The sequence below is a fragment of the Athene cunicularia genome (assembly GCF_003259725.1).
Source record: "Athene cunicularia isolate RWA chromosome 4 unlocalized genomic scaffold, athCun1 chr4_part1, whole genome shotgun sequence".
NCBI lineage: Eukaryota > Metazoa > Chordata > Aves > Strigiformes > Strigidae > Athene > Athene cunicularia.
The window spans coordinates 16634357-16659686 of NW_020799098.1; the positions used below are offsets into that span (position 1 = coordinate 16634357).

At 37.9% G+C, this 25330-nt stretch overlaps 2 protein-coding genes across 5 annotated transcripts in view; one reads left to right on the forward strand and one right to left on the reverse strand.

Moving 5' to 3' along the window:
• Positions 1 to 18992, reverse strand: part of FAM184B (family with sequence similarity 184 member B) — a 42114-nt gene extending 23122 nt beyond the window's left edge. For all 4 annotated transcript variants that reach the window (XM_026846909.1, XM_026846908.1, XM_026846907.1 and 1 more), the window contains exons 1-2: positions 18175 to 18992; positions 4184 to 4945 (exon numbers count right to left, since the gene is read on the reverse strand). In XM_026846909.1, the coding sequence (XP_026702710.1) occupies positions 4184 to 4945; positions 18175 to 18309 (897 nt within the window). In that variant the 5' untranslated portion in view covers positions 18310 to 18992. The remainder of the gene's footprint in view (positions 1 to 4183; positions 4946 to 18174) is intronic.
• The window catches only part of NCAPG (non-SMC condensin I complex subunit G), a 36680-nt gene continuing 30152 nt past the window's right edge, over positions 18803 to 25330 (forward strand). The window contains exon 1 of the mRNA XM_026846933.1: positions 18803 to 18985. Within this exon, the coding sequence (XP_026702734.1) occupies positions 18803 to 18985 (183 nt within the window). The remainder of the gene's footprint in view (positions 18986 to 25330) is intronic.

Below are 25330 nucleotides of genomic sequence, written 5' to 3' on the forward strand. Positions count from 1 at the left end.
CCCCCCCCCCCCCCCCTTTTTTTTTTTCCAGTAAGACCATAGTAAGAAAATCCTTACATTTTATGTTAATTCAAAGTGCTTCCAGTGAGGATAATTCAGATGATGTCACTGTGACCAATAAGATTAAAACCAGATGAATTAGAGCATCTATAAATAGAAGAACATTCCTACCTTCTAAATTTTTTTCTTTCAGCTTCCAAGATGTTTTAGACTGGCTTGATTCCCTTCGTATGCTTCATTGTAAGATCTACCAGCCCTTTTAACAGCTATTACTTCAGTCAAATATTTTCTTTACCGGGCTGATGCCTGCCTTTACAAAGCAAGTTCGCTGTGTCTTTTATTCATACCCTCTTTTTAAATAGCTACAGTTTCCATAGTCTATAAAACACACTAGCTATATAATATGACAAAACAAGGGTAGAATTCTGGTGTTGCAGTAGTCTATTTTGTAGGCAATATGCTATTTAGGTGGATATACTCCATTAAAAAGTACTGGCTTTATGTTAGTTACCAATGTAGAACTGTAGTGTTTCAGGGTTGTATGAGTCTTCTGCAGTCTAAGGATGGGGTTTTTTGGTGTTCTGGTTTGAGTTTGGATGTGTCCAATCATGCAGGCTTCCTCAAGGACAACCTCAGTTCTGTGAAAAAGCACAAAGGACAACCTGGGTTTTGTTATGTCTCTAATACTGTGTCTAATTTTCCAGAATGCTAGCATAATAATATTCTAGGAGAACTAAAAATTACAGAAAAGATTTGGGGCTGGACAATTGTTTAAGTGTAGACATTGTGCAGAGGGAACTCACAGGATACATACATTCCTCATTGTACTGAGTTCATTCCTGGTATTATTTCTGCATAGATTTTCAGAAGAACTGTTTTCTATACTTAAAAAAAAAAAATCAGTATTCCAACTTGGCCTCAACAGAGAAAGCCTGTCTTGGACCCTTTTCTCTTTAAGGTTTTGGTTACAGAAGTTGTTGAACACTACTGACATCCTTGAGCTATACCAAGGCAGAATTTCTTTGCTACCACTGCAGCAACTCCTGTACTTCAGGTTATGAACACGCATCAGTGATCCACCAGATAAGGTCAGAGATCTGGGAATCTTACAGGATTGACTGCTGTAGAATAACCCAAAAGCCATTAATCTTGAAAGAAAAATGACATTGATTTCAGTACTTTTGGTCTACTGTGTCTTTGAATATTTGAGAGCAAACCACCTGGTTTAAGCTCTTGCACCATCTTCAGACTGTTTTTGTTCTGACTCTGGTAGAAGACATTTGCTGGAGCTGTATTATTTGATGTTTCAGTTCATCTACTTACATAGCTTTGCTTTGGGAATTCAATATAGTTTCCATATCTTCTGTGGTATCAAAATTTACATTTCAAATAGCATAAATAACTTGTGGAATTTCCAGTGTGAGTGACTACTAACAAGGGAAATACTTCAGAATGACATTAATGAGCATCTCACCTGCTTTTTGCAGGATTTCTTTCTCTTGAAGTGTATTTCTCTCTTTGACTACACTTAGATCTTCCTCCACCTTTTTCACTATACCTTTTGATCCCAGAATTTCTTGTTGTGTTCCCTTAAGCTACACTTCCAAATCTTAAAATATGCATGATGTTACTTCTACATTTATTACATATGTTCTTTTTTTTTTTAATCTGAAATAAATGGTCATTTTCTGTCTTGGCACAGTTCCATGATATAAATCTTTCACCTACAGAGATGGTTTAAATGCATTTTTTGCTGTTCCATTCCCTTAAACTGTCTCTGCTGCCGGAACATTTCTAATGTGGAGCCATTCCCTCAGATGTAGGCATTACTGTAAAGTGAACACTCATCAAGAGTTACCATCTAAAAGATGTCTGAGATTGTGAATGTTGAGTAAAACCTCATGAGTTAAAACTAACTTGTATTTAACACACTCTGTAGCTGAAAACCTAAGGGGAAGCTTATTTCTTTTACATGTGGCATATGCCAAAATTCTTCCAAAACTAGACTGAACAGATCAGACTTACATGACTTGTCATCCTTTGTATTCTCTCTTCCACAGCAATAATAATAAATGTGCACTAATGTGATGCCTTTCATCTAAAGGTCTCAAACATCTTGGCATACACTAAGGAGAAAACAGGAAATTCATCTTGCTTAAACATCAGTCCTTTTATATTTCATGCCTTATAATAGCTTTTCTTGATAGCATTTACTAATGATCAGAGGTATTGCTGATTAAAGAAATGTTTCTGTTTCCCAGTTTGGCACTGTCCACAGAATTCTGAAAAAACCCTGCGGTATTTAATGGTGGCATAAGAAATAGCCAATTTAGAAGGAAGAAATTTCTACTTTTAAATTTAAACTGGAAAGAAGCAGAAAATAAGACAGTGTATAACTGTTTTCCTTCTTCCAGATTTATCCTAGTCTGAGGCTATCTTTTTAAAGAATCAAGGCAATCACCCCAGTGGTATGTAAATCAGCCTCATTCTATAGACTTAGAGGATCTGAAATGTACAAGGTGAGCATATGTTCCTCAGAAAATATTTCAGTTTTATCACACTGATGCTGAATTTAGAAATTCTATTGCTAATGACACCACATTCTTATTCCCAGTTCCTATCATGTTTTACATTATTTATTCGTAAAAGACTTCATTTCTTATACAGTAAGTCAGAACAGTAAACCACGTGCATAAATTCTCATGCCTCCATTCCTCATTTCTCCTGAATGTTACTTGAAGTACCCACAAGAAATCAGGACCTTACTTTCCCTCTTCCCCTCTATCGCTTCAAACTTCTACAGAACGAGGACCCTTTTCCTTACTAAAACAGAAATTACAGATTTCCCTGACTCAATTTTTTAAAACTGCTTATCTGCACCTCTGTTATTCATTATACCCTCTCAATTTTTCTATAGAAGATAGAGGTTGTTCTGCTCAGATCTACACACAGAGAATGGAGTCTGATTAATGCTGGAGAAGACACAGTCAATTCACCCTCTGATCCTGTGAAACAAAAGGCAGCAATTGTATTGAAGTCTGAACTCCCTCAAAGAACATCCTCAAAGAGGCTCAGAACTCTGCACCATCAGCAAAATGATACTGACAGGGAAGATGTTAGGGCAGATGGTGAAAAGGGTCAGAGTTGTCTTGGAGGAACACAGGTGACTGGGGTGACCCTGCTGTCTACAAAATTCTGGGGTTCTCTGACTCTAAAGGAGATAAATCTTCTTTCCTATTAGGAAACAATTATAGTAATTCTGAGATACTCCAAGTCTAGACCTTCAAGGTGTTTTCTTATCTAATATGCACAACTGCTGTCATATGGTTGGGGACAGGTCTGATAGGTGAGTTTATGTTGTGGGAAGGACCAATAGTATTAGAAGGAAGTGGAACTGTTGAGCACAGAACAAGGCTGGGTGCTTTGGCTTCAGCGCAGTTCATCAGTGTCTGTCCCACACCCTGACCTTATGTACTAAATGCAGCTGGATGGCAGATTGCCCATGATGTGCCAACCTCTGAAACAGCATCTGACACATGATGCAACTAAGCAGAAAGGGGCTGCAGAGCTGAGCTGTGCTGTAAATGTACGAGACACACACCAACTAGGATAGACAGGCAGTGTGAGGTGAGGACTAAGGGTAAAAGTCTCATGACTCAGCACATAAAGCTTCACAGGTGTAAAAGACACTTCATTAAATGTCAGTACAAGCCACTGTTGCAAGGGTCATACAAGTCACGCAATTCCTAACCTGCCAGCTCAGGTCTCTTATCTAACCGTGTTCATATCCATGCACTCTGATGTTGGCAACCACAGGGGAAAAGGAGAATGTACTCTGTAAGTACTCATTCCTAGCATCAGTGCCTGCTTGCTGTTCACATTTCTGGGCTGGAAAGGTAAACCTCTGTTCAGTCAACAGACATATTTTACCTCACTCCTCCCTCAGCAAATACAAAGTCTAGTGTTCAGAGTTTTCCTAATGAGAACTCCTAATCACCTTAACTCTTTCTTTAAAACTCTCAGCACTATATCCCTTCTATTTCTTCTCTAAGCCTCTAAAACTGCTTTAGTGGTTACAAAGTATTTGACTCAATATGATACTTAAGACCCCTCCTCCCCATGAAGAACTGATAATTTGCACTTTATTTATAAACAGAGATAGGATTGCAGTCTCATATTCTACCTGAATTCTCTCCTTCAGCTTCTGGGAATGCTTCTTCCTCTCATTTATCTTCTGGCTTTTCTCCTCCAGGTCTGCCTCCAGCTTCTTTACCTGCTGCAGAAAAAAACCTTCCTCAGCCTCTGAGCTTTTCCTTTGCTCCATTTCTCTTTGCTGACAATTCTTTGTTTCTTTCCCAGATTGCTGCATATCATTTTTTAAACCCTCTTTTTCTCTCTCATAAGAAGCCTGCAGTTTGCTTGTTTTCTGAGCATATTCTTCAGTTGCTCTCTGGTTCTCTCTCTTCAGGTTTTTCATTTCATTTATTAGAGCTTGTCCTTCCACATCGTATTTTTTCTCTAAAATTACTTTTTTATCTAAATTTGTTCTTCTAGATGCTTTGCATTCATTTAGCAGTCCATCAGACTGCTGATTTAAATGTAGAAGCTTGTTTTCAAAGTCTGCATTTGTATCTACCATGTTTGTAGAAAGGACTGTCTGTGCTTGTTTTGCTTCTGTTTTGGGCTCCCTCTCTTCCACCTGTTTCTTGCACAATATTAACTCTGCCAAGGCTTCTTCCTTTAGCCTCCTGTGGTGTTCTACTGTAATTTCAAGGGCCTGAATACGTTTCCTCAGCACTTGTTCTTCTTCAGCTTTGCTTTTACACTGGAGAATTGTTTCCCTTGTCTCAGCAAGAATGTGCTGAATTTCTTCTTCATGAGCCTCTCTCAGAGCCTGTATACTAGCCTCATGTTCATCTTTCTTAGTGTTCAGGGCATATATCACCTATAAAACAAGAAAAAGAATAGGAAATTAACGTATCTAGTAAATGACTCATGAATTCAGTTACTATATTTATCAAGGTGTTATATGCTAAAAGAAGATTACTGCTACTGTTTAATCTTTTTTGGTTGCTGTTTCTTTGTGGTGTTAGGTTTTTTCACTAGGAACAGAAGGGACAATTATAAACCACAACAACTTACAGAGAAGGAAGAAAATACTGTAAGAAACAACATTTTCACTTTTTGTCAGAAATTTCCTTTGTTATTCTTGGCAAGTTGTCACTTCATGCCCCTAGCTTTATTTTTGATACAAGGAATGAAATAGGGCCCCTTCTCTACCTAACTGACTGTGTATTTGTAGTCCAGTTCACCTAGCCTTCAGTGCAGGACGACTGCCTGCCCCGTTACCTTTAGCATTTGTATGTGCTGGGGACTAGCTGTAACAGATCTGTAGAGTAAAACCTGAAGTCCTGACATCCAGTTCATGTGAACGAAAACCACTCTGTGATCTAAATGAAAGGAAAGTTTATAAGGAGGATTACATTTTGCACTCCTGACTCAACTGACACACCACTGAAGATGCACTCCTGGAAGCCATATGCCTGGCAAGTTAGCTTGGTCAGCATTTCAAGATAGGTATTGACTGCAGTCGGCTTCTGGCTTTATTCTGAGAAGTGTTCAGGCAGTAGGGTTTTTTTACTCACTTCAGTAGCATCTATTAATCTCAGAAATCAGGTTTTAGCAGATTCAAGCAAGCTTCTGATGACAAAAAGCAGTTTTTTAAAACAATTTCTTTAAACTTTTGGATGTTTTATTTTCTTCTACAAAATGCAGAATTCTCATGACTATAAGACAAATTACTCCAAGCAGACTTCTGTCCATAACTCATGACATACACCAAAGACCTCTCACAGAAGTTGTTGTACAAGCACACTGCTATAGTTTCAAAAAGAAAATGCTATGAGAAGCCCATAGTAGATTGAAATGAAGAATTCAGAGTCAAAACTGGTAGACATGCATATTAAGCTTACAAGACAGTCTAATTGCAAAACATAGTAACTGCCTTGAAAAGACACATGCTTGTCTTTTCAAGCCCCCATTGGGTCACAGGGGGCCTAATGCAGTTTTTACTGGGCAGTTATCTAACTCAAGGGGAACATCGCCCTGTGTATTAACGTATGCATGGAGGTTTTCCACTTGTTTGGTTGGTTGGGGTTTTTTTTGGAGAGAACTTACTGTTCTACAAACCTAAGTTTGGAATTTGTATACAAGTTATGACAGATACTTTCAGTCTGGCCTGAGCTCACAGAGGTTAATGAAAAGATTTCTAGACAATGTTTGAGAAAGTAATAGTCTTAAGTACATAAATAAATACAGAAGCAAGGTCACAACTTATTCTTTAAGTAAACTAGAATTTTGGCCCTGTAATCGTCAATATTTCCTCAGGGAAAGCCTCAATTGAGAGACTAATAGGTGTCTTGACAACAATAAGCATCACAAGTCTGTAGTCTGTGTTGTATAAGCCTTGAGGATGTCTCTGGAATTATTGAAATTGCTTGGCTATGTCTAACCATTTTTTTGTGGTATCTGTATATGAATAACATATTGAATTTCACTCATCCATAAATTAAAGCAAACAAACAAATATATCTCCTGTGTAGTTAACTTCTCCCTGGCAGTAAAGAATTAAGTACAGAAATCTTAAAAAGTCACAAACGCAAAACATGGCCTGGGTGCATTTCTGGATAAATACGTGAAAAAAGAGAGTAACAGCATCATACTCCAGAAGACAAGCAGACAAGAAGTCATTGGCTACATTTAGATATGTATAGTTTCAGCCCTTAGATTACATGTTGTTAATTCTTCTCTGTTATTTTAAACTATTTTTCCTTTGAAACACAAATAGTTGCAGGATACTGAGCCGATTCCTTATTACCATAACTAAAATAATTCTATAAACCTTTCTTAATGAGACAGACATAAAAACTACGAGGAGAACACTAGTTTTGCCCATGGGTTTAGAGTAACTGGTAGTTTGGGCAACACTTCAGTTAAGTAGGTCAGATGTTGATGATCACATTTCTATGTTTCATTCCATCAGCAAAAAGAATATCTATCCTTTGTGACTCAAAGACTTCCACTCTTAATGACTAATTTATCTAGTAAATCAGCACTGCCTGTCTCATGTTGTGTTCAGGCTGATGGTGGAATTTGGGTTCCTCTTAAGTCTGACTTAATCATAGAGATTTCCCCAATTCCATTGAGCATTAGACCATCATCAACATCTTAAGTGAGTTATTTTAAAGAATGGAAAAAGCTGGCCTCCACACTCTATCTATTATTCCTACACTTCTTTTCAATAGTGGCTAGAACCACAATGAAGAATTTTGACTTGAAAATGCATGCCCTTAAATTTAATCTTCAAGCTTGAGTGCTGAAACTGATTCCTCAGTATCTTAACCTTCTTAAGAGATTTAATTTTTAGAGGGCAGCTTCTCTGTACTTTATGAAATTTAAGCCTCTCACACATGCCTTTCACTCCCAACTGAATATAGCTACTATATCCTATTCCACATCCTCATTGAAGAGACTGGAGTTATGTGAGATGAATCTGTGATTTTATGGGCTGGAAAGAAAAACACTGAAAAATTATTTCAGCATCTGTACAAGTGTATATACTGCTGGCTAATGAGGTATAAACCTCTGAACAGGTGTGTTGATAAACAGCTTTTTAAAAGCAGCTCTGAAATGGATCAGTTTTACAATACAGAATTGCTTTCAAATGAAAAGAGTACTACATTACTCTTTCAGTTACTAACATAACACCAATGGCTACTGCCTCCTTACAGTTCTTCAAAACTGAATGTATTGGGAAACACTGTACTGATTTTACAGCAACTGAGATTTATGAGAGGTCGGTAAAAACACTATTACACACATATACACATGAACATAGTGCAGTGAATATGAATACATCTTGTTAGTCCTATTTTATCCCCCAAATGATGTAAATTTAAATGGCATTTACCTTCTCCTTTTCATTATGGTGATGTAAAATAAAAAAAGAAAATACTCAACTGCACCTCATCAGTGAAGGCAAAGCTAAAGCATTAAAACAAAAAAAGATCGTTCTGTCTTCCTACAGTAGTGTTAAACACTTCTCTCGTGGGAACCTGACTATCAATGAAAAAAATGGTTGATTTTACTAGATGAATAAAAAGTTAAGACAGTTTCGTATAGAAGGTGAGGAGTGAGGATAAGAAGAATCAAAGAAAGGAAAATTATCATAAGTGTTCTTCCTTCAGGCTCAAGCTAGCAGGCACAAATCCTTCCTGACTGAGAAGGGCTAAAGGAAAAAAAAAAAATCACTAGAATGAGAAGAGGCCCTTGAGGGGGGTGCCAAACAGGGTACTCCTGGCAGCACCCTAAACAAAGCAGGGAAGAAGACAAGTTTCAATTGCTACTTGGCTTGCTAGAGGCTCACTGAGGCCAGCTGACTGCATTAGCTCCTTTTCCCTGGTAACAGTATATCTTATCTTCACTAGCAGGTGAATTTGTTTGTATTAATTCTGTCTTGTCTACTTCCCAAGCAGACCAAAACAGAGTGAGCTATCTAAACATATCAGTCTTAAAATGGTCTCTTTTAAAGTAAAGGACAGAGAAATTATTAAAATTAAGCTCTGTACCTATTAGCCTCTTCTGTCACTGTAACTATACAGATTAGAAAATAAAAACAGCTCCTGTAATTTACTAATTAATAAGTATGTTTTGTTCTGAATAAGGAAGAATATCTTTTAATTAAGGTACAGGCCTAGGCTATGATTAGCTACAGTGCTGATCCAATTTTACACCTATGCTGATTTCAACTGAAGGAGATCACTGTAACATATGATGAGGCACCTCATAAATTGTCTTATATTTCTCCTTGTATCCTCTGTGGCTTCCTGAAAGCACAAAAATAATTTGATGCATCCAAATTGTTGCACCAACTGTTGATAACATTACCCATTTATGTCTTTATATGAGAGAAGCCTTAAAAAAATTGGCATTCCAAACATCCAGAAGTGTTTCAGAAGCTAAAATTACAAAAGTATCTTTAAAATCACATGGAATTTTGTAGGGTTTTTTTTCAATTTGCCTTATGATTTTTTAGTCTTCCAGTGGCCTATGTATTGCACTTGATGTTTAAAGTGTGATCAAACATAAAATTAGCCCTGGACTAAATTTTACTAAAGAGACATCTAGCTGTCCCTCATTTGTATTTTAAAATTTCTAATAAATTAAGCAATATAATTTCCAGGCAACTTAAGAATTGGGAAAATAAAACTATATTGCAAGACTGTTTCCACAAGCAGACCAGGTGCTATAAAAGGCACCAATACCACATCCCAATAATTTCAGCAAAGCAAAAATATACCATAGAATAAAAAAAAGTTAATTTTAGACAGATACTCCTCTGCTGAGAAGCTCACATGCAGTTTATTACTGAAACTTCTTCTGGAACTGTTCTATTATGTCTACTCGACTTTAATCCCCCCTCTTTACACTACTCACAAATCCACCTACTATGACTCTGGTTGTAAGCAGTGCCTCCTCAGCATCTCAAGAAATCTATCTTCCTAGACAGCCGTAGAAATACTAAAGATTCGTCCCATTCTGACATGGAAATTTTGAGAGAAACTGATTCTTCTAAAACACAGCTACCACAGAAGGAGGTCAGAGAAAGCCACTAGTAATTACTGTAAGGAAATGCCAAGAAAAACCCTATAAATTTCACTCTCAGAAGAATTTTTCCTGCATAAGAGAGAAGGGATTCGGCTCATCTAACATCACCCATGTAATCATTACACATCTAATGTAGGTTAGTCAACAGGAAAAGACAGTTGCCTCCAAAGGAAAATGTTTTCCTTTCCAGTACAGGTGTCTAAGTCAGGTAGTAGTGAATTGCTTCAGGTGTCTGACTGGTTGTTTTGTTAATGTTTCTTGTGCTTACCCAACTGTCCAGCTCTTCCTTCTATAGAGCTGAGAGAGTCCCATACAGAGGGAAAAGACAAGTTTTAATTCTCAGAGGCTGAAATGGATTAATTTTCCTCTGTTAGTCTGTGCTCCGGGGTTTCTCTCCATCCTGCCCAAATGTTTCACTTCATATTGTCTTCGTTTCTGTATACCCTCTTCATGTTGTTTTAGCAACACTTTACGAATCAAAACAGGTGTTGGACATACAGATACCATGCACACCTGCTTTCATGTAGGATTTTGGACAAACAAGCTTTTCCCCCAAACTGAATACAGTTTATTTTGTCTTCCATTTGGATTTGGTTTTAATTTCCATCTTGTTTAGGTGTTTATTACTCCCTCTGAATTAGTATAATCTGTTAATTTTAATACATTGTTTATTTTTACTTCCAGGTTATTAATATGTGAAATAATGCAAGCTCTAGCCCAGATCTCTGTAGCATCTGCCTCCTACAATATGATGTTATGAACTGCTTTTTTACAGTTCCTGACTCATGTTGTACCTTATCAGTCAAAACCCTTTTCCACATAACTTTGAAATAATTTTGCAAAACTTAAATAGAAAAATCACTATTATTTTTGTGTAGATCTTGTATGCAGTTAAAAACTAGAATAAACAAAATCAGTGAGCATGACATTTACCTGGAATATATTTCTATTTCTTTGTTCTCCCTGAGGTGAATTGAATTCATCCTGAGAGTATTTATCAGGTTGAGCTATATCCACATGCTGTCTGAGAGGATCACATTATTTTTCATAAAAGTTAAATTAGGTAAAATTTCTCTCTTAAAAACCACAGAACTAGATGAAAACACTTTAAAAGATTATGCTTATTTATCAATAATGCAATGTAAATCAACACACACACATACGCAGACAAGCAGAAAGGACAAATTTTGATTTCAGAGTCCTTTTTTTTCAACATTTGAAATCTCTGTCTTGGTGACATTCTTGTGTCACTCTAAGATCTCAAATATCCCCATAAATCTTAGGGTTTTACAATCTTGAATGAGTTCAGCTCTGATTTATGAAGCTGTTTCAGATAGATAACATGCAAGAAATTGAATATTTGTTTGACACAAGCTACATTTATAACTATGCCCTCTGCTTGTCCATTTTAAGGTCATTGTAGTCCAGGTGAATTTTTAGTACAGAAGTGAAGTCAAAAATTCTGTCTCAATAGAAAGAATAAAAAGTCCTTATTTCCATTTAATTTACTGATAATTTAGGTGTCTGTTTTTTGTGACATATCTAAAACTTATAGAAGAGCTTGATAGATTTATATCCCAGAAGTTTGATCTCTATTATGCTTCAAAATTATGAGCTTATGCATCTCATTAATAAGACCTAAATACAGTGGTGACAGAATTCATTTGCCAAAATAACACTCAATTTTGTGAAAATGTTTCATTACATCCCAGATTTTTGAAGATCGTTAAGGAGTGTAAAATTGCAGACATATGTTCAATACTTTTAAAGAGCTGGTTTGTTTTTGTTTTTTTTTTTATGATTCTAGGTATTTATATGAAACTTTATCGTTCCAAAGTATGTTTTTAAAATCTTTTACTGATAATGATAGAGCAGTATTTTACAATTTTACAATAAAAGCAAACAAATCTGTCAAATACTTTCTCATCCGATTCCTGTTTTTCAAAGTGTTTCCTTGCATTAAATACAGTAGAATTTGGAAATCTTACAAATATAAACTGTAGAATCATTGATTTAATTACAGGCCAGGGTGAAACCAATTTTCCCAACCAAATACATCTTTTTGTGGAAACAAATACTATAATTTCTTTAAAATCCAATGTTTATTACAGGTTTTGCCTTCATTGTAGATTTATGATAAAATAAGCCCTGTTTCTTCCTATTCCAGACTAAAGCATTATACAGATTGGATCAAATTCTTACCCTCCTGTAGTTTACAGGTAAAATTCTGATAGAGGAATTTTAAAAATTTAAAAGGATTTCTCTTTATGTTCTACATACTTTGCTAACTAAGAAAAAAACCCCACCAAATGCCTCAGGTATCCATGAATTAATAATCCCAGTTTCAACTACTGGAGGCACCAAAGTTTAAGGTCTTTACTGCTGTAAGCAAATTCAACAGTGGGAATACATGTGAAAGTGTCACAGACCCTCTGTCGCTACTATGTTAACAAAAGGATTGTTGCTTTTTTCTTTACAGTTTATTATGTATACACTTTTAAAAAAAGAAAAGCACCCTGTTCTTCGGGCTGTGGAGATTTCAGTTGCCTTGCAATTTTCTCATCCTAATAATACACAGCTCATGCTCTTATTTTGTTTTGACTAAAGATATTCTCTTCTCTGAGTAGTCAGTTTTCAGACTAGAGATCATGAATAGAGTCTCTAGAGTGCTGTACTAGCAGCTATCCTAATGAATACATCCATTAAAATTTTGAAAAATAAGTTAATGTTAAAAGTGATGACTACAGGAGTTGCAGAGGAACCTCACAAACACAGTGGTAAAAAGACAAAGTTCAGTGTAGATAAATGTAATATAATGTACTTTGAAGGACCAAATTAAATTTTCCATACACACTGACAGAATCAGGTATTGCTCAGAAAAGAAATCTTGGAGCTATAAAAACATACAATGAAGACAGCAGTCAGACAGCTAGCCATCCAAATAACATTCTTGGCTTCTTCCTCATAGAAATAGTGGCTTTAATACTGCTTTTGACTAGTTGATCCACACAATTTTATGACATTGCACACATTGCACATGGATTTTTATGATCCAGAATTTCCCTTTTAGTTCTGTAAAGAAAATGTAGTGACAACAAGTTGGGAAATCTTAGTCTACACATTTTTGTCAGCTGGTAGGCAAAAATAACACTAGCTTTAAAATCCTGATAGAAAATTATACATAAAAATAATGAAAACAAATCATAACATCATAAAGTACATGGGGATACTGATAGCTGACTATTAGTCTTGTTACATAATTTAAGCAGCTTTATAAAAAGATTCTTTCTCTTTGCCTACATGAAAACCAGTTTTTATATTCCTTGCCCAAAGGAAAAATATTGATGCTCCAAAAGCATGATCCTAATTTTTATGCTGTTCCATTTTTCTTTATTTCTGTAGAATATTGAATACTTCTCTAGAGAATGGAGATCAAAAAGCCTGAAGCACACAGGAGAGTTCTTGTAGCATAACAACTAACTGCATATCATCTGCGCCACTCTAAGCATTGGTTACTGAGTACTAACACATCACAGTAAATAAGGTCAATAAACTTAGTTTAAACTATGTGAAAATGGCAACATACTTCAACTAGAAACATGAATAGACAACAGGAGTACTCCATTACAGTTGCTCAGCTGATAGGTGCTTCCAGAGTAAGCCATTAGAATTTGATCACATTTCCTTTGTAAACCTATCAGACATTTTTTTAAATGACAAATAAACCAGGAAAGGTCAAAAGATCTAATATACAGCCATGCTGCAAAACAATCTATGCCCTCACACACATGCTAAGTCACTTGCTAATTCCTGTATAAATTTCCACCCATGGAGTGAAACCAACAGAACTAAATGCGAGCATGTATTTCCTACATTTCTGTACAAAAGTCAGACATCCTTAAATAACTAATGAAAGTGGGTTTTACTTATTTTTCTGATTTTCCACTGAAGCTTATTAAACAATGTTCATATTTTGTACCCTGTTGACTGAGCTGAGGTGCAATAAACCTCCTGGTGACTGGTGGTGATAAGCAGCTTGAATGTGTAATATTTTCAACTCCTCCACATAAGAGTCATAAAGGAACATCTGAACTATGCTGCAGCTTGCAGAAGAACACACTTGCTCCCCTTCGGCGTTTCTTTCCCCTGAAGGAAAAAAAGGATCTTAATTGTGTTTTACCAGCATTTAATTTTTTCCTGCATCAGAACTCTCTTCCTCTGTTAAGATTCACAGTATCCAACATACATGCACAAAATTTTCAGACTGCTTGATTTTTTTGACTAACAATCTACTTGACCAAAAATACTGCAATTTAAAATGTGCTTCTTACAAGGCTCCTGAATTCCCAATATAGAGTCAGATGAACTCCTACAGAAGATGAGTTTGAGTTAATGATCTACTCTTATAAAAAAATATTCTTCTATTGGTACCCAGGAATTTGTCTCTAAGAAGGAAACAGAACCGCTTTGTGGCTTAGGTAGCTCTCTGATCTCCAACTAGTATCGCCATCCTAGTTTTTCATATTAGGCCTGGTTCGAGAAGTGTAGTCCAGAACAGCAGGTTTGGTTTGAGCCCCACTGGCAGAGGTCTGAAAAGAAGCCTGAATAACATGGATATCTGCAGCATATCTAGTTCTTGCCAGTCCTGCCCTCACTGCCTTTTCAGTGAAAGTTGATCCACTCTCCTCAGCACTCCTCTTCCAGAGCTTATTGCATTTCTCATCCTATCTCAAGTAAAAAGGACTGTCCTGATAATCTGTTAGCTCATGAAAATCCTGTAATAACCAATGGATGTTAGAAATCCGTAGCCTGAGGCAACAGGCAGTGACACCCAAAGTGCACTTTAAATTCCGTTACTTCTAAACAGAAACACAAAGAACTGGCTAGCACAAAATTGCATGACAAGGGTCCCATGACTGATGGCGAAGTCCAACCTTAATTACTGGTACAAAGTATTCTGCTACCAGAATACGCTAACTTCAAGTCCATATTAATTTGAACGCACCAGTATTGCAGAAAGGTACCTAACAAATAAACGTGTGATTTGTATATGTGAATGACAACTACAGTTGGGCATTCCCATTTGCAAGTAGAATGCTTCTGTTTAATTTCTGTAAGTTCATAAATCAAAGCATAGCTCATCTGGAAATAGCTGCAATGTTTCTAATTTTAGTTCAGAAGGCCTAGGCAGATCTCATCCAAAATCACTAATCTTACTAGGGCTTTTAAACTTTTTACCTGCATCCATGGGAACAAAAAATTTCTGTTTGCACTTTTTAATATAACTTTTTTTAAAAAAAATATTTAAAACAAAACCTGGTTGTCCCGTTTAGCACTGTCAGCCAAGGATTTAAAAGCAAAACCTTATATGTGCAATTAATAATAAAACCCTGCCATGTTTTCATTAGTGTACTTCAAATGTGGGCAGACAGATGCCTAATGGTATAACAAGGATCTGTGGACACTTCCACCTTGAAACGCAAAGGCCACCTTACTTTCGGAGAAAGAGGGGGGCAGAGCAGAAGAGCGAGCCTGACTGAGCTTACAAAATATGCTCATAGTGATAGCCCAATGTGGAAAAGCAATATATGTTCTACATATCAACAGAGGAAAAAGTCTATCTTTGTGAGAAGGGCCTGGCATCTAAAAATACCAATAAATGGACTACAAAAAACAGTAGCTTGCTGCCCAAAGCAAACAAAACATTTCTAAATGTTTGTATTTTTGCTGCTAAAAATGTGCAGAACAGAAAAATGCACGACTTGAAGGTATGAAAGCTTACTATATTCTACCTCTCCAAAAGCAGAAATAGCAGGGCAGTAGAATGGGAACAGCTTTCAGGATCTCTTTGTCCTGATTACATATGGTGATTCCCTGTACCAGCCTATGTCCTAAAATGTAATCAGCACATCATGCAACGCCAGAAACCGGATCATCTCACCCAGTTTGGTTCTGCTGTTGATGCCTTTGCACACCCCTCCTCTGCCTTTGAGAGTAGGAGGCAGCCACTACTGACTACATAGTAAAGGAACAGAATATAAGTCAAACTCTGTATCCTACACCTAATTTAAACATTTTGCATTCATGTCTCCTGGCACAATGCAGAGTGGATGAGTAATTAGATCATTAACTCCCCATCAATGAAAACCTAACACCACTGGGACAGGAAGTTGCAGCTGTACAACAGACAGCACTACTGCATACTAGATTAAAATGGGAAAGTGTTACAAGCAATTTAAAATTAGGAGGGATTTTATTATAATTATCCCAACTGTAATGAAGCCAAGAAAACTGAGATTTGAAAGGGAGCTCTCAAAGTTCCTGGGCCAAAAATTATTATAACAAATCTTCTGTATAGCCATTTTTCAGCTAATCTAGTTTCAGATTTTGCTTCTCTGCTGTTTGCTGTTGGTGCAGCATTAGTCCACCCAGGATTTAGAAGGAAAAGCTTATGATTAAAATTCCAATTCTGCCATGAGTTCTCTATATGTGTAGTGTTATTGCAGAGAAAATTGGTTCTTAAAGGCCACATTCCAAAACAGAATTATTTGCTTTTTGGAAGTGCTTTTTTGAGCTTCAGGTATAAATCATCTTTATTTCAGATGACTGAGAAGTATCCAAAGGGGGAATTCTATTAAAAGAAATCGCCCCACTCACATTTTAACAGTAGAGATTTAGCAAAAGCATCTGAAAAAAACACTGCAAGAAAACTTTGCCATGATCTTTTACACACTTTTTTCCTCCCTTATGCTACTAAAATAGCAGAACTTTCTTTCCGAATCCAAAGACAAGCTTTATAAAGTAATACAGGGTTTTCAGAAAGGAATGAGGTATTTTTTTCCTCAAAATGTAGTTGAAATTAGAGTGACTTTAAAAAGAATCACTTTATATAAACGGGAAGGCACAGAAATCTACAGAAAATGAATTTAGCCTGAGAGTTGACAATTCTGACAAGTGTTTCTTTGCACAGACCTCATCAAGATGCTTTAAGTCTGCTGTTGAGAAACGGATCACCCAGAAAGAGGAAGCTGGTGACACCTCAACTCTTGTTACTGTAAGGTATAAGCTATCAATTGAGACGAAGTTATTGCTTTGCTATTAGAAAAGGTAATACTGTGATTTTTTCTGAGTGATACTTATGGACAAATTTTACTTAGTGTGCAGAATTGATGAAAGATAGCCAAGTGAGTACCAGACAGAAAACAAGGGAACAACCCAGGACATCTTAATCTGATTTACAGTCCTCTTTCATGTACATTTTGCTGTGGTTTTGAGATCAGGAACTATCAATAAAGTGCTTCTCTCTAAGAATTTTTACAGACTTAATTGCTCAAACATATCTGTGTTCAAAATAATAAGTTATGTTTATTTGAATAGTTTTCTTTCAATTACTACAAAATGAAAATATACCTTGATGAGTAATATGTGCATTTATGGGCAAAAAGTGAGGATCAGTTTGTGATCTTTTTATATATTTATATATATATATATACACATACAATCAAAGCACCCGTAAAGTAAGTGTTGGTAGAGTACAGTAAATATAACATAGCAAGTATATGTATAAATATAGGTAGCCCTGTGTATGTTTTCATACATGATATACATTATCACATACAGGCATCATCAGATAAGAATAATGGCACTGTAACTACTAAGCAATTCTAACGTAAACATCTTAATGATTTCCCATCGTTTAACCTGTATTTTTTAGTCAGTGTTTTTCATTGCTAAAAGGTCTTGATCAATTGCAGTGAGGTTACAGAACACGTAAAAACTGGATTAGTAAACAAGGGTAGGAAATAGGTTTTCCTCCCCGACAAAGGTGCAGCATAAAAATACTTTAAAGGATAACTGCCACCTCCTACAGATTTTCTCTTATTTCTTACCAGGGTGACGAAAACGTTCAAAATATTTTGTAGTATAACTCGGTACTGACTAAAAGTTTTACTGCAATATGCTACATAATTTAGTCCTGCCTCTTTTCCAACTCCTGTCTTTCACAAATGTCAGTTAAAGTATCTCTACTTATGCACATTGGGAACAATTAAGTACAAGACGACAATACTGTACTTTAGCACCACAGTTCGGCAGCAGCTTTGCGACAACATTACTCGAGAATCTATAAAACGCAAATGAATTGCCGCCTTCGTAATTCAGGGAAAAAAGCGGATACCGTCAATCCCTCCGAGCAGCCCACAGACAAACCCTACGTTATCGCAGAGCTTCAAGTTATTGTTGCACGCTGATTAGAACGGTTAAGTGCCAGACGTCGGCCGTCAGCCACAAAGGCAACCCGCTAAGGCTGGTCTGCAGCACCCACGGGGAAACCGTTTGAAAGCAAGTTTGTGCACCCCGATGTTTTCAGCAACCGTCTTGTAAATGAGGAGCCCTTTCCCTTCCCTCCTCTCAGACGGGGGCCATCAAAGGACGCAGCTCCAAGCCAGCCCCGTCGCCCCTGACAGGGCAGCCTCACCTCCCTGGGAAAGCTGCAGCAGCGAGACTTACCTTAGTGAGCTGGGCGATCTTCTTGCACATTTTCACGTGCATTTCCTGACTGCGTTCCTCTGCCGAGCTGCAGCGAGCGGCTTTAGATCCATTGCAAGTCCCGAGCTGATGAATCTTGCTTATGCCGGAGGCCATTAGGCTTGAAATATTTCAGTCGGGTCTGCCTGTGTACCCTCCGGGTGGCACGACGCTGGCGCTGGCCTGCCCCGGCGCGCTGCGGGCATTCGCCCCCCCTGCCGCGGGAGGAACTTCAGCCGCCGCTCTCTGTTGATGTCCCAGCCTGTCAGCACAGCCCCCAGCCGAGGAGACGGAGAATAGCATGTGCAAACATCCTGAGTGGGACTTTATTTTCTCCTCTCCTGCTCTTCAAACGGTTGAGCTTCCGCCAGGAGAAGGTGCCAGCGGGTGGATGCTGCAGATTGCCGCTCAGGAGACGCTGAGCCAGCCAGCCGTGCAGGCGGCAGCACAGGCGCTGCCGGGGATCCATTAGAGAGATGGTCTGCAGATTAAATCATGTTGCCTTCCTGGGCTGCCAAAGGATTGCGGAGGTCAGAGAAAACGGTGTTGGCACCTTTCATAAACTCTCTTAATCTGGCAGTCCTCTAAATCAGAATGGACCAATGATGCGATGAAGAAAACCTTGTTCAATGTTCGCTGCTGTGCTGAGAGCAGAAGGGAGCAGTTCTTCCAGCTGAGAGGCACGCTGAGCCCGGGAGCCGCATCCAGGATCTGCTCCGCCTGCCTTATCCACACTGGGCAGTTCCCTCAGTTACTCTACAGGCGTTGGAAAGGTGCCAGAAGAAAACTGACAGTATGACAGGTCTTTTTTTCATCTGCAAGTCATTCCCTATTTTCAAAGAGATCAGGCTTCTACATGTAAAAACAAAAAGGACAGACAGGCTTCTAAAAAAAAAAAAGGCACAAAAAGGGCAAGCTGTTAAAATAATAGGATTTTTAAAGACGAATACTTAAGTGTTATGTGAGATGAAAATAGGAGCACGTTCAAACAAGTCTAGAAAGAGAAAGAGAAAGGAAAAGAAGGCAAAGTAGAGTAAAGTCAGAGAGGTGGAGAAAAAGAAAAGGGAGAAAGAACAGGTAAGAGAAGCTGAGGGTAGCTCAACACCCCTTTATGTGTCATTGCAGCCAGTACAAGAGACCCCACGGAGCAGGCTGAGGGCCCCATGCCAGCTAGGGGGGAACATGAGGCTGCTTCTTCCCCATGCAGGTAAGGCAGTTTTCCCATCTCACCTCCTGGCAGTACTTTCTGTCCTTCTTAGGCAATAAGTTTCCACTTTGATAATGCTGGGTTTGAAAAGGAGCTTCCTCAGGACGATCAGAATTGGGAAGGAGACATCACGTCTCAGCTGAGGGCAGGGCAAAAGGAAAAAGGGAAGATCCTCAGTGAAAAAGGGAAATCCTTGGTGAGGGCAAAAAGAAAGAAAGCACTGTTAAGAATAAACACTCCAAGAGGGAAAAAAGATCAGGGCAGAAGAATGCCTGCAGCAGTGAAGAGGAGTGAGAAGAGGTAAGAACATCATCTGGACAGCAAAACCAAACCCTTTAGTTGCTGGGAGAAAAGGAGGGACTCTGAATCTTGGGAGGCAGAAAGAATCTTTACTCCAGGAGTGAGAGGAAATGAACACTGGGAAATACGGTGTAGGTGAAGGGAAAAGCCAGAAAGGAAACCAAAGATGGTCACAGTTGCTGGGAGATGCTAAGCAGGGAAGGTAAGTTTATCCCAGACAGAACATTAATAAGAAAAGGTAAGAAACAGAGCCTTGCACGCAGGAATGACTATGTATAGTTTCTTCATCCACCGGCATTAGTGTCCAAGGTGCTGCTGCCTATGACTAAAACTTCTTCTATGACTAGGGTGTAAGGATGTGCTGCTGTCACTTGTTTGGTATTTGGTAAGACATGTGCTCACACTTAAGTTTAACTCAGTTAATACGGTTATAATATCTTCTCCCTGGAAGTGTTCAACGCCAAAGTTGGATGTGGCTTTGAGTAACCCGATCTAGTGAAACATGTCCCTGCCCATGCACTGGGGTTGGGACTAGGTGATCTTTAAGGTCCCCTCCAACCCAAACTATTATATGATTCTTTGATTCTCTACATGGTCATTGATTTGAGGGCAAAAAAAAGTGTAGGAACTTAATTGTATATAAAAATTGATAAAATTGACAAGCTTATTAGGACGATCAAGAGAACACAGAGGGCTAGAGCAATTTCCTAGCACCTTGTTTCCTCAGAAAAAGAACAAAACTGAAAATAGAAAGCAAATTAAGAAAAATGCAAAAGGTTTTAGAAGTACCCACATTAAGTTACATCACTCTACTAGACAGACAGTAACATTCTTTTTTTTTCTACTGAACAGCAGAGGACACACTGGACCTGAATCCATGGCTCGATAGACTTGAGACACTTTCACAGGCATAGACAGAGCAGAGCCGCATACATCTTCAGGTACACTGGGAAAGGAGTAAACCATTGAGATATTTTCAAGCAGGCTGTTTATGTATTTTGGGTGGTTAGAGCGAAAAAATTGAGGCTTTGGTACAAGATGGTGTTTCAGCAGAACATAATCTGTCACTGTTAAAGTATTCCGAGTCCAGATAAAATCTGGCAGGTCAATACTTCAAACACTGGAAAAGCTTCAACCAGATCTCATGCATCAGAAAATGCAACCACAGAACATAAATTCATAAGTGACTCAAGTTCATTAGTTCCACTATCAAAAACTCCTCCTGTTTTCAATAACAGAATTTCAGCATATAATGACAGGGGTTTCAATGAGAATTTGACCTATTCTTCTTCTAATTGATCTAGGACTCACCTATAGATAAGACGACAATGCAAGGTCATCACAAAGCATATTTTAAGTGTGTACTATACAACTTGGGTTTTGCAAGAACCACATGGAATACAGAAGTAGATTACAGAATGTTCGTGAACTTAGGTAGTATATGGCAAAGACAGTATAAAATAAAAATTAAAAGTCTAAACAGAAAACACACGCTTCTGCTTGAATTATTATTGCTGCATTAAAGTAAATGATGAGAGAAGGTGGTCATGTTGCTACAGTCTTTAAAAGTCTGAATAACTGCGCACAGGTTTATAGCTTTACTGCTCAGGTGCATTAAGTAATTTCCTTTTTATGTGACTAAAAATAAGTCATATGAGTAAAAGACTATAAGCCTTCCAATTTTGGTACCTCCTTCTTGTTGAATATGCAGACTATATAGCATCTGAAATCTTCAAACTAGTTACAACTAAAATATCCACACCCCCCTAAATTCCAAGACATAAAGGAGATATTTCTGTTATAAATGTTAAATATTACTAATAGCTTTCCCAAAACAGAATACAGAGCCCAATTCTTCCACTCTTTGTCTGAATACCAGTAGTACTGGAGTCAGTTGGATTTTTTTTTAAATACATGAGAGAAAAGTTAAACTGATCCCCCAGATTACACTATACTCCTCTTTTGCAGTCCAATAAAATTTACATTTGAAAATGATATGACAGTTGATGACTAACACTGTTGTTCTATGTTTCAAATTACAAAGCTGTATCAATAAAATGGATTTAAAACCTCAAGTTAGTGTCTCAGTGAAGGAAGATGCATCCCTACGTGAGACTAATTTAATTAATAAATCCCTATCCCCATTATTGATCTCCACTTAAACTCATTTTTGTCCCAAAATAGCTTTTTTACCCTAGAACACAGAATTCCGGGACTGTTTTTTCCTACTCACAGGAAAAAAAAAAGGAAATAAGGATAAAAATAGAAGACTCTTAAGAGCGGCTATCCCACTCACCTAATTCACTATACTACTTCAAATAAAGCTTGTTTTGGGATTGAATGCAAGAAAAAGGACAAGTATAAAGTGGTTCTGCCACTGTACATCTTGGGTAATTACATATATTATCTATAATTATATATATACACAAATATTATATATAACTACTTTATAATTTTAATTTCTTCCCACCTCATAAAACAAAGAGGATTTGAGAGTCCAATTCAAAAACCACCAGAAGTGTTACTGATTTCCTCACTGATTAAAAACAGTAACTATTCAAAAATGTATATACAATTTTATACCTGACTTACATATACACAAGTTTTGGAGGAATGTAGTGAACTGAGCTTCTGATTGTTACTGCAAAATGATGGCCTAAGTACATGTATTTTTAATATGAAAATATATATGTGTGTATATTTTAATATGGAAACTGGAACCAACCAGATACATCAGCTATAAAAGCTCTTGAACACCTACTAAACAGGGTAGCAACAACTTCCCTTTTTTTACCCAGTGACTTATATCTAAAATTACCACAAAGTAACTGGCATGCAGCAAGTTTGGTTTACCCTACAGCACTCTGTATTTGCACACACAACAGGACTGACAAAGGAAGGAGAAAGGATCTAGAATAGGGAGTCCAAAGTAGAGAGAGACAATCAGTAGTAGACTATAGCATAGCAGGTAAGGTCATTACCTCAATGGACAAGGAAAAAAGCTTGCACTGTTAGAGCACACTTTCCTCCAGTGCCTACAGCACCATCCAAGGTTCTGAGTTTCATCATTCCCTTCCTTTTCAGAAAAAACTGTTGACGCTCACCAACCACAACCTCTGGGTCTGTACTGCTAGCGACATCTTTGTCATCCCAGTCAGTCATTGTATCCCTCCCTCAGGAAGTAGCTGGCCCTTACTAAGCCCTGAGTTAGCTCAAAGAAGAACTGAAGACCCAGGCCTGAGCTGAAATAGGGTTCCTGGGCCCATGAGCAAGGAGGTGTGACTGGAAATCCCAGGTGAGGCTGGCCAGGGGCCATTAAGACTAATTAGTGCAGTCAACACCTGCAAACATAACCTGTAAAATCTATGACAGCAAACACCTCTATCAGTTGAACAAAGTATCTGGTATCACAGAAGAGTTACCTCTGTGTGGAGCAAAGTCTGAATGTCCAACATCTGTGATCCTACTTCACATAAAGTACCAATCATAACGCTGGGAATCTCGATCCTTGTGGGATATTTACCCTGAAAGCCAGTATGTCTAACTGGGTTAGACTTCCATTTGCTGTAACAGAAGCCTGACTTCTATTTCTAACTAGAAATACAACGCCTAGCAGATAAAAAGCAGACTGGAAAAAATAAATCTCACATCCTGGATTAAATCCATCATAAAGGACTACAAGGTATTCAACAGGGAAAATCCTTACCTGTAGATCTGAGATTCAGGTAGGCACAAATGGGCTGCCAAACATATGTGAATCAAAAATAATTGCATTTGCATTATTAGTTTCACTTAAAATGAAAGTCCCGGGTTTTTAAAGCCACAAGAATCACGCAGTTTTACCTACTCTTCTCTTCCTGTTTCCATCCACTTCTCCACAGACTCCTGTAGTGGAAAGAAGCTAGAGGAAGGTACTTGTCCAGTAAAAATACCTTAAATAGACAGTTACACACTGTATTTCCCTAGAAAATATAACCTTACAAAAAACTCAACTCACTGAGGATTTGCTGTTGATTATAGTGTTTTGTAGAGTGATTATTTCTCCCACATAAAATAAGAACTTTTAGAAAAAAGTTAACATACAAGATTCTATGTTACTATTGTGCATATAGAATCCATTTCTTACTTTCTAGGACCAGATACATACGTTCTAAAAGTAAATACAAAATACAAACGACTCCCCTTTAAAAAGCAGGTATCTGTTTTAAATATACACAAATGTATGGTAGTACAGTACATCAGGAAAAAAACTGCCACATGTATAAATGATTATAAAATTTATTTTTATCTGTAAATTAGAACTTTCTCCTGCTGCTGCCCTCCATTTTTCACATACATCTCATATACCCCATAATCCTTGACACAATTTTAAAGATAAAATAATTCCATTAATTTGTTAATAAGAATCGTCTTGTAAAGAAAACACCGAAAAAATTCAGATCCAGAACAAGACTGACCCCTAGTGCTTATCTATTTTATTTGTTAGGCTTTTTTTTTTTTTTTTTTTTTCCTTACCCAAAAATGACCCTTCTTCAGGACGGGTTCTGCCTATTTAAGCTACTGTCATTTGATGCTATGTCATCTGTCCTTACTCAATAACTGTCATCACTTGGGGTAATCAGACACCGTTTTTTAAATCCAAACACATATAGGTGTCAAATACCTCAAGTTCCTAGTGTCCACAGTTAATTGTGTCTGTTCACATTTTTGAATGCTGTCTATAACTCTGTAATTAATATATGCTCAGAATGTTTTCCCTCAGCTAATCATCCCCTGCCTTGCTTCTCATTAAACATCATTCCCTGTCTCATAGTATGTTCTGTAACCTGTAACATGTCTCTGCAGTTTGAGCTGTTGTTTCCTATTTTTAAAGAGATACAGAATTTACTACTCAAGTTAAAGGATTTCTGCGAAAACATTAGGTTCACAAGAAATGCCTGAAAATTTGGGGAAGATTTCCCCTAGTAAAAGATTCAGTCTGGAAGGAACACAAATATGCATTCCAACAAGTCAGTACCCATACTTTTCAACCTCCTTACAGCTGACCGAAAACAGGATGCTTCAATAAGAAACACAGTCTGCAAGTTGGGTTCAGCTTAAGTAGTTAGTTCATCCAGGGAGTGAAGTAACTGGTTACTTAACCAGTTATCTAGTGAACTTAATCCCCTTTGTTGCCTAGATCTTTAAAATAGGCAAAGGTGAACTTTAAAATAGGCAAACATACCTTGCTCTAGATACAGCAGCAGAGCGGGTTTTTTTTTGTCTTATTGGATGACCATTTTTTCAAAGGGCTTTAATACTTTTAAACAGAGGCCGAACTTTCTTGGTTTGTTACGCTAGTTGCTTCAGCGTAAGGCTCCCGTTTACAGAATGCAACTGTACTCCTTTTTCCAACGATCACGTCCGGAGAGGACCTTGCGAGAGCGGCTAAGGGCAGCAGCAGAGTTTGCCAGGCCTCTTCAACTGTTTTGCACCAACACACATTCCAGAAACCCTCGGGCCCGACTCCTTTCCCCAACCGCGGCAGGCCTGACACCAAGCCCGCTTTGAAAGAGCCGCTCCTGCCGTGAGCGCGCCCCAAGAGGCGGAGGCGAAGCCGGCGGGGCGGGAGAGGGCAGCGGCGGGGCCTGC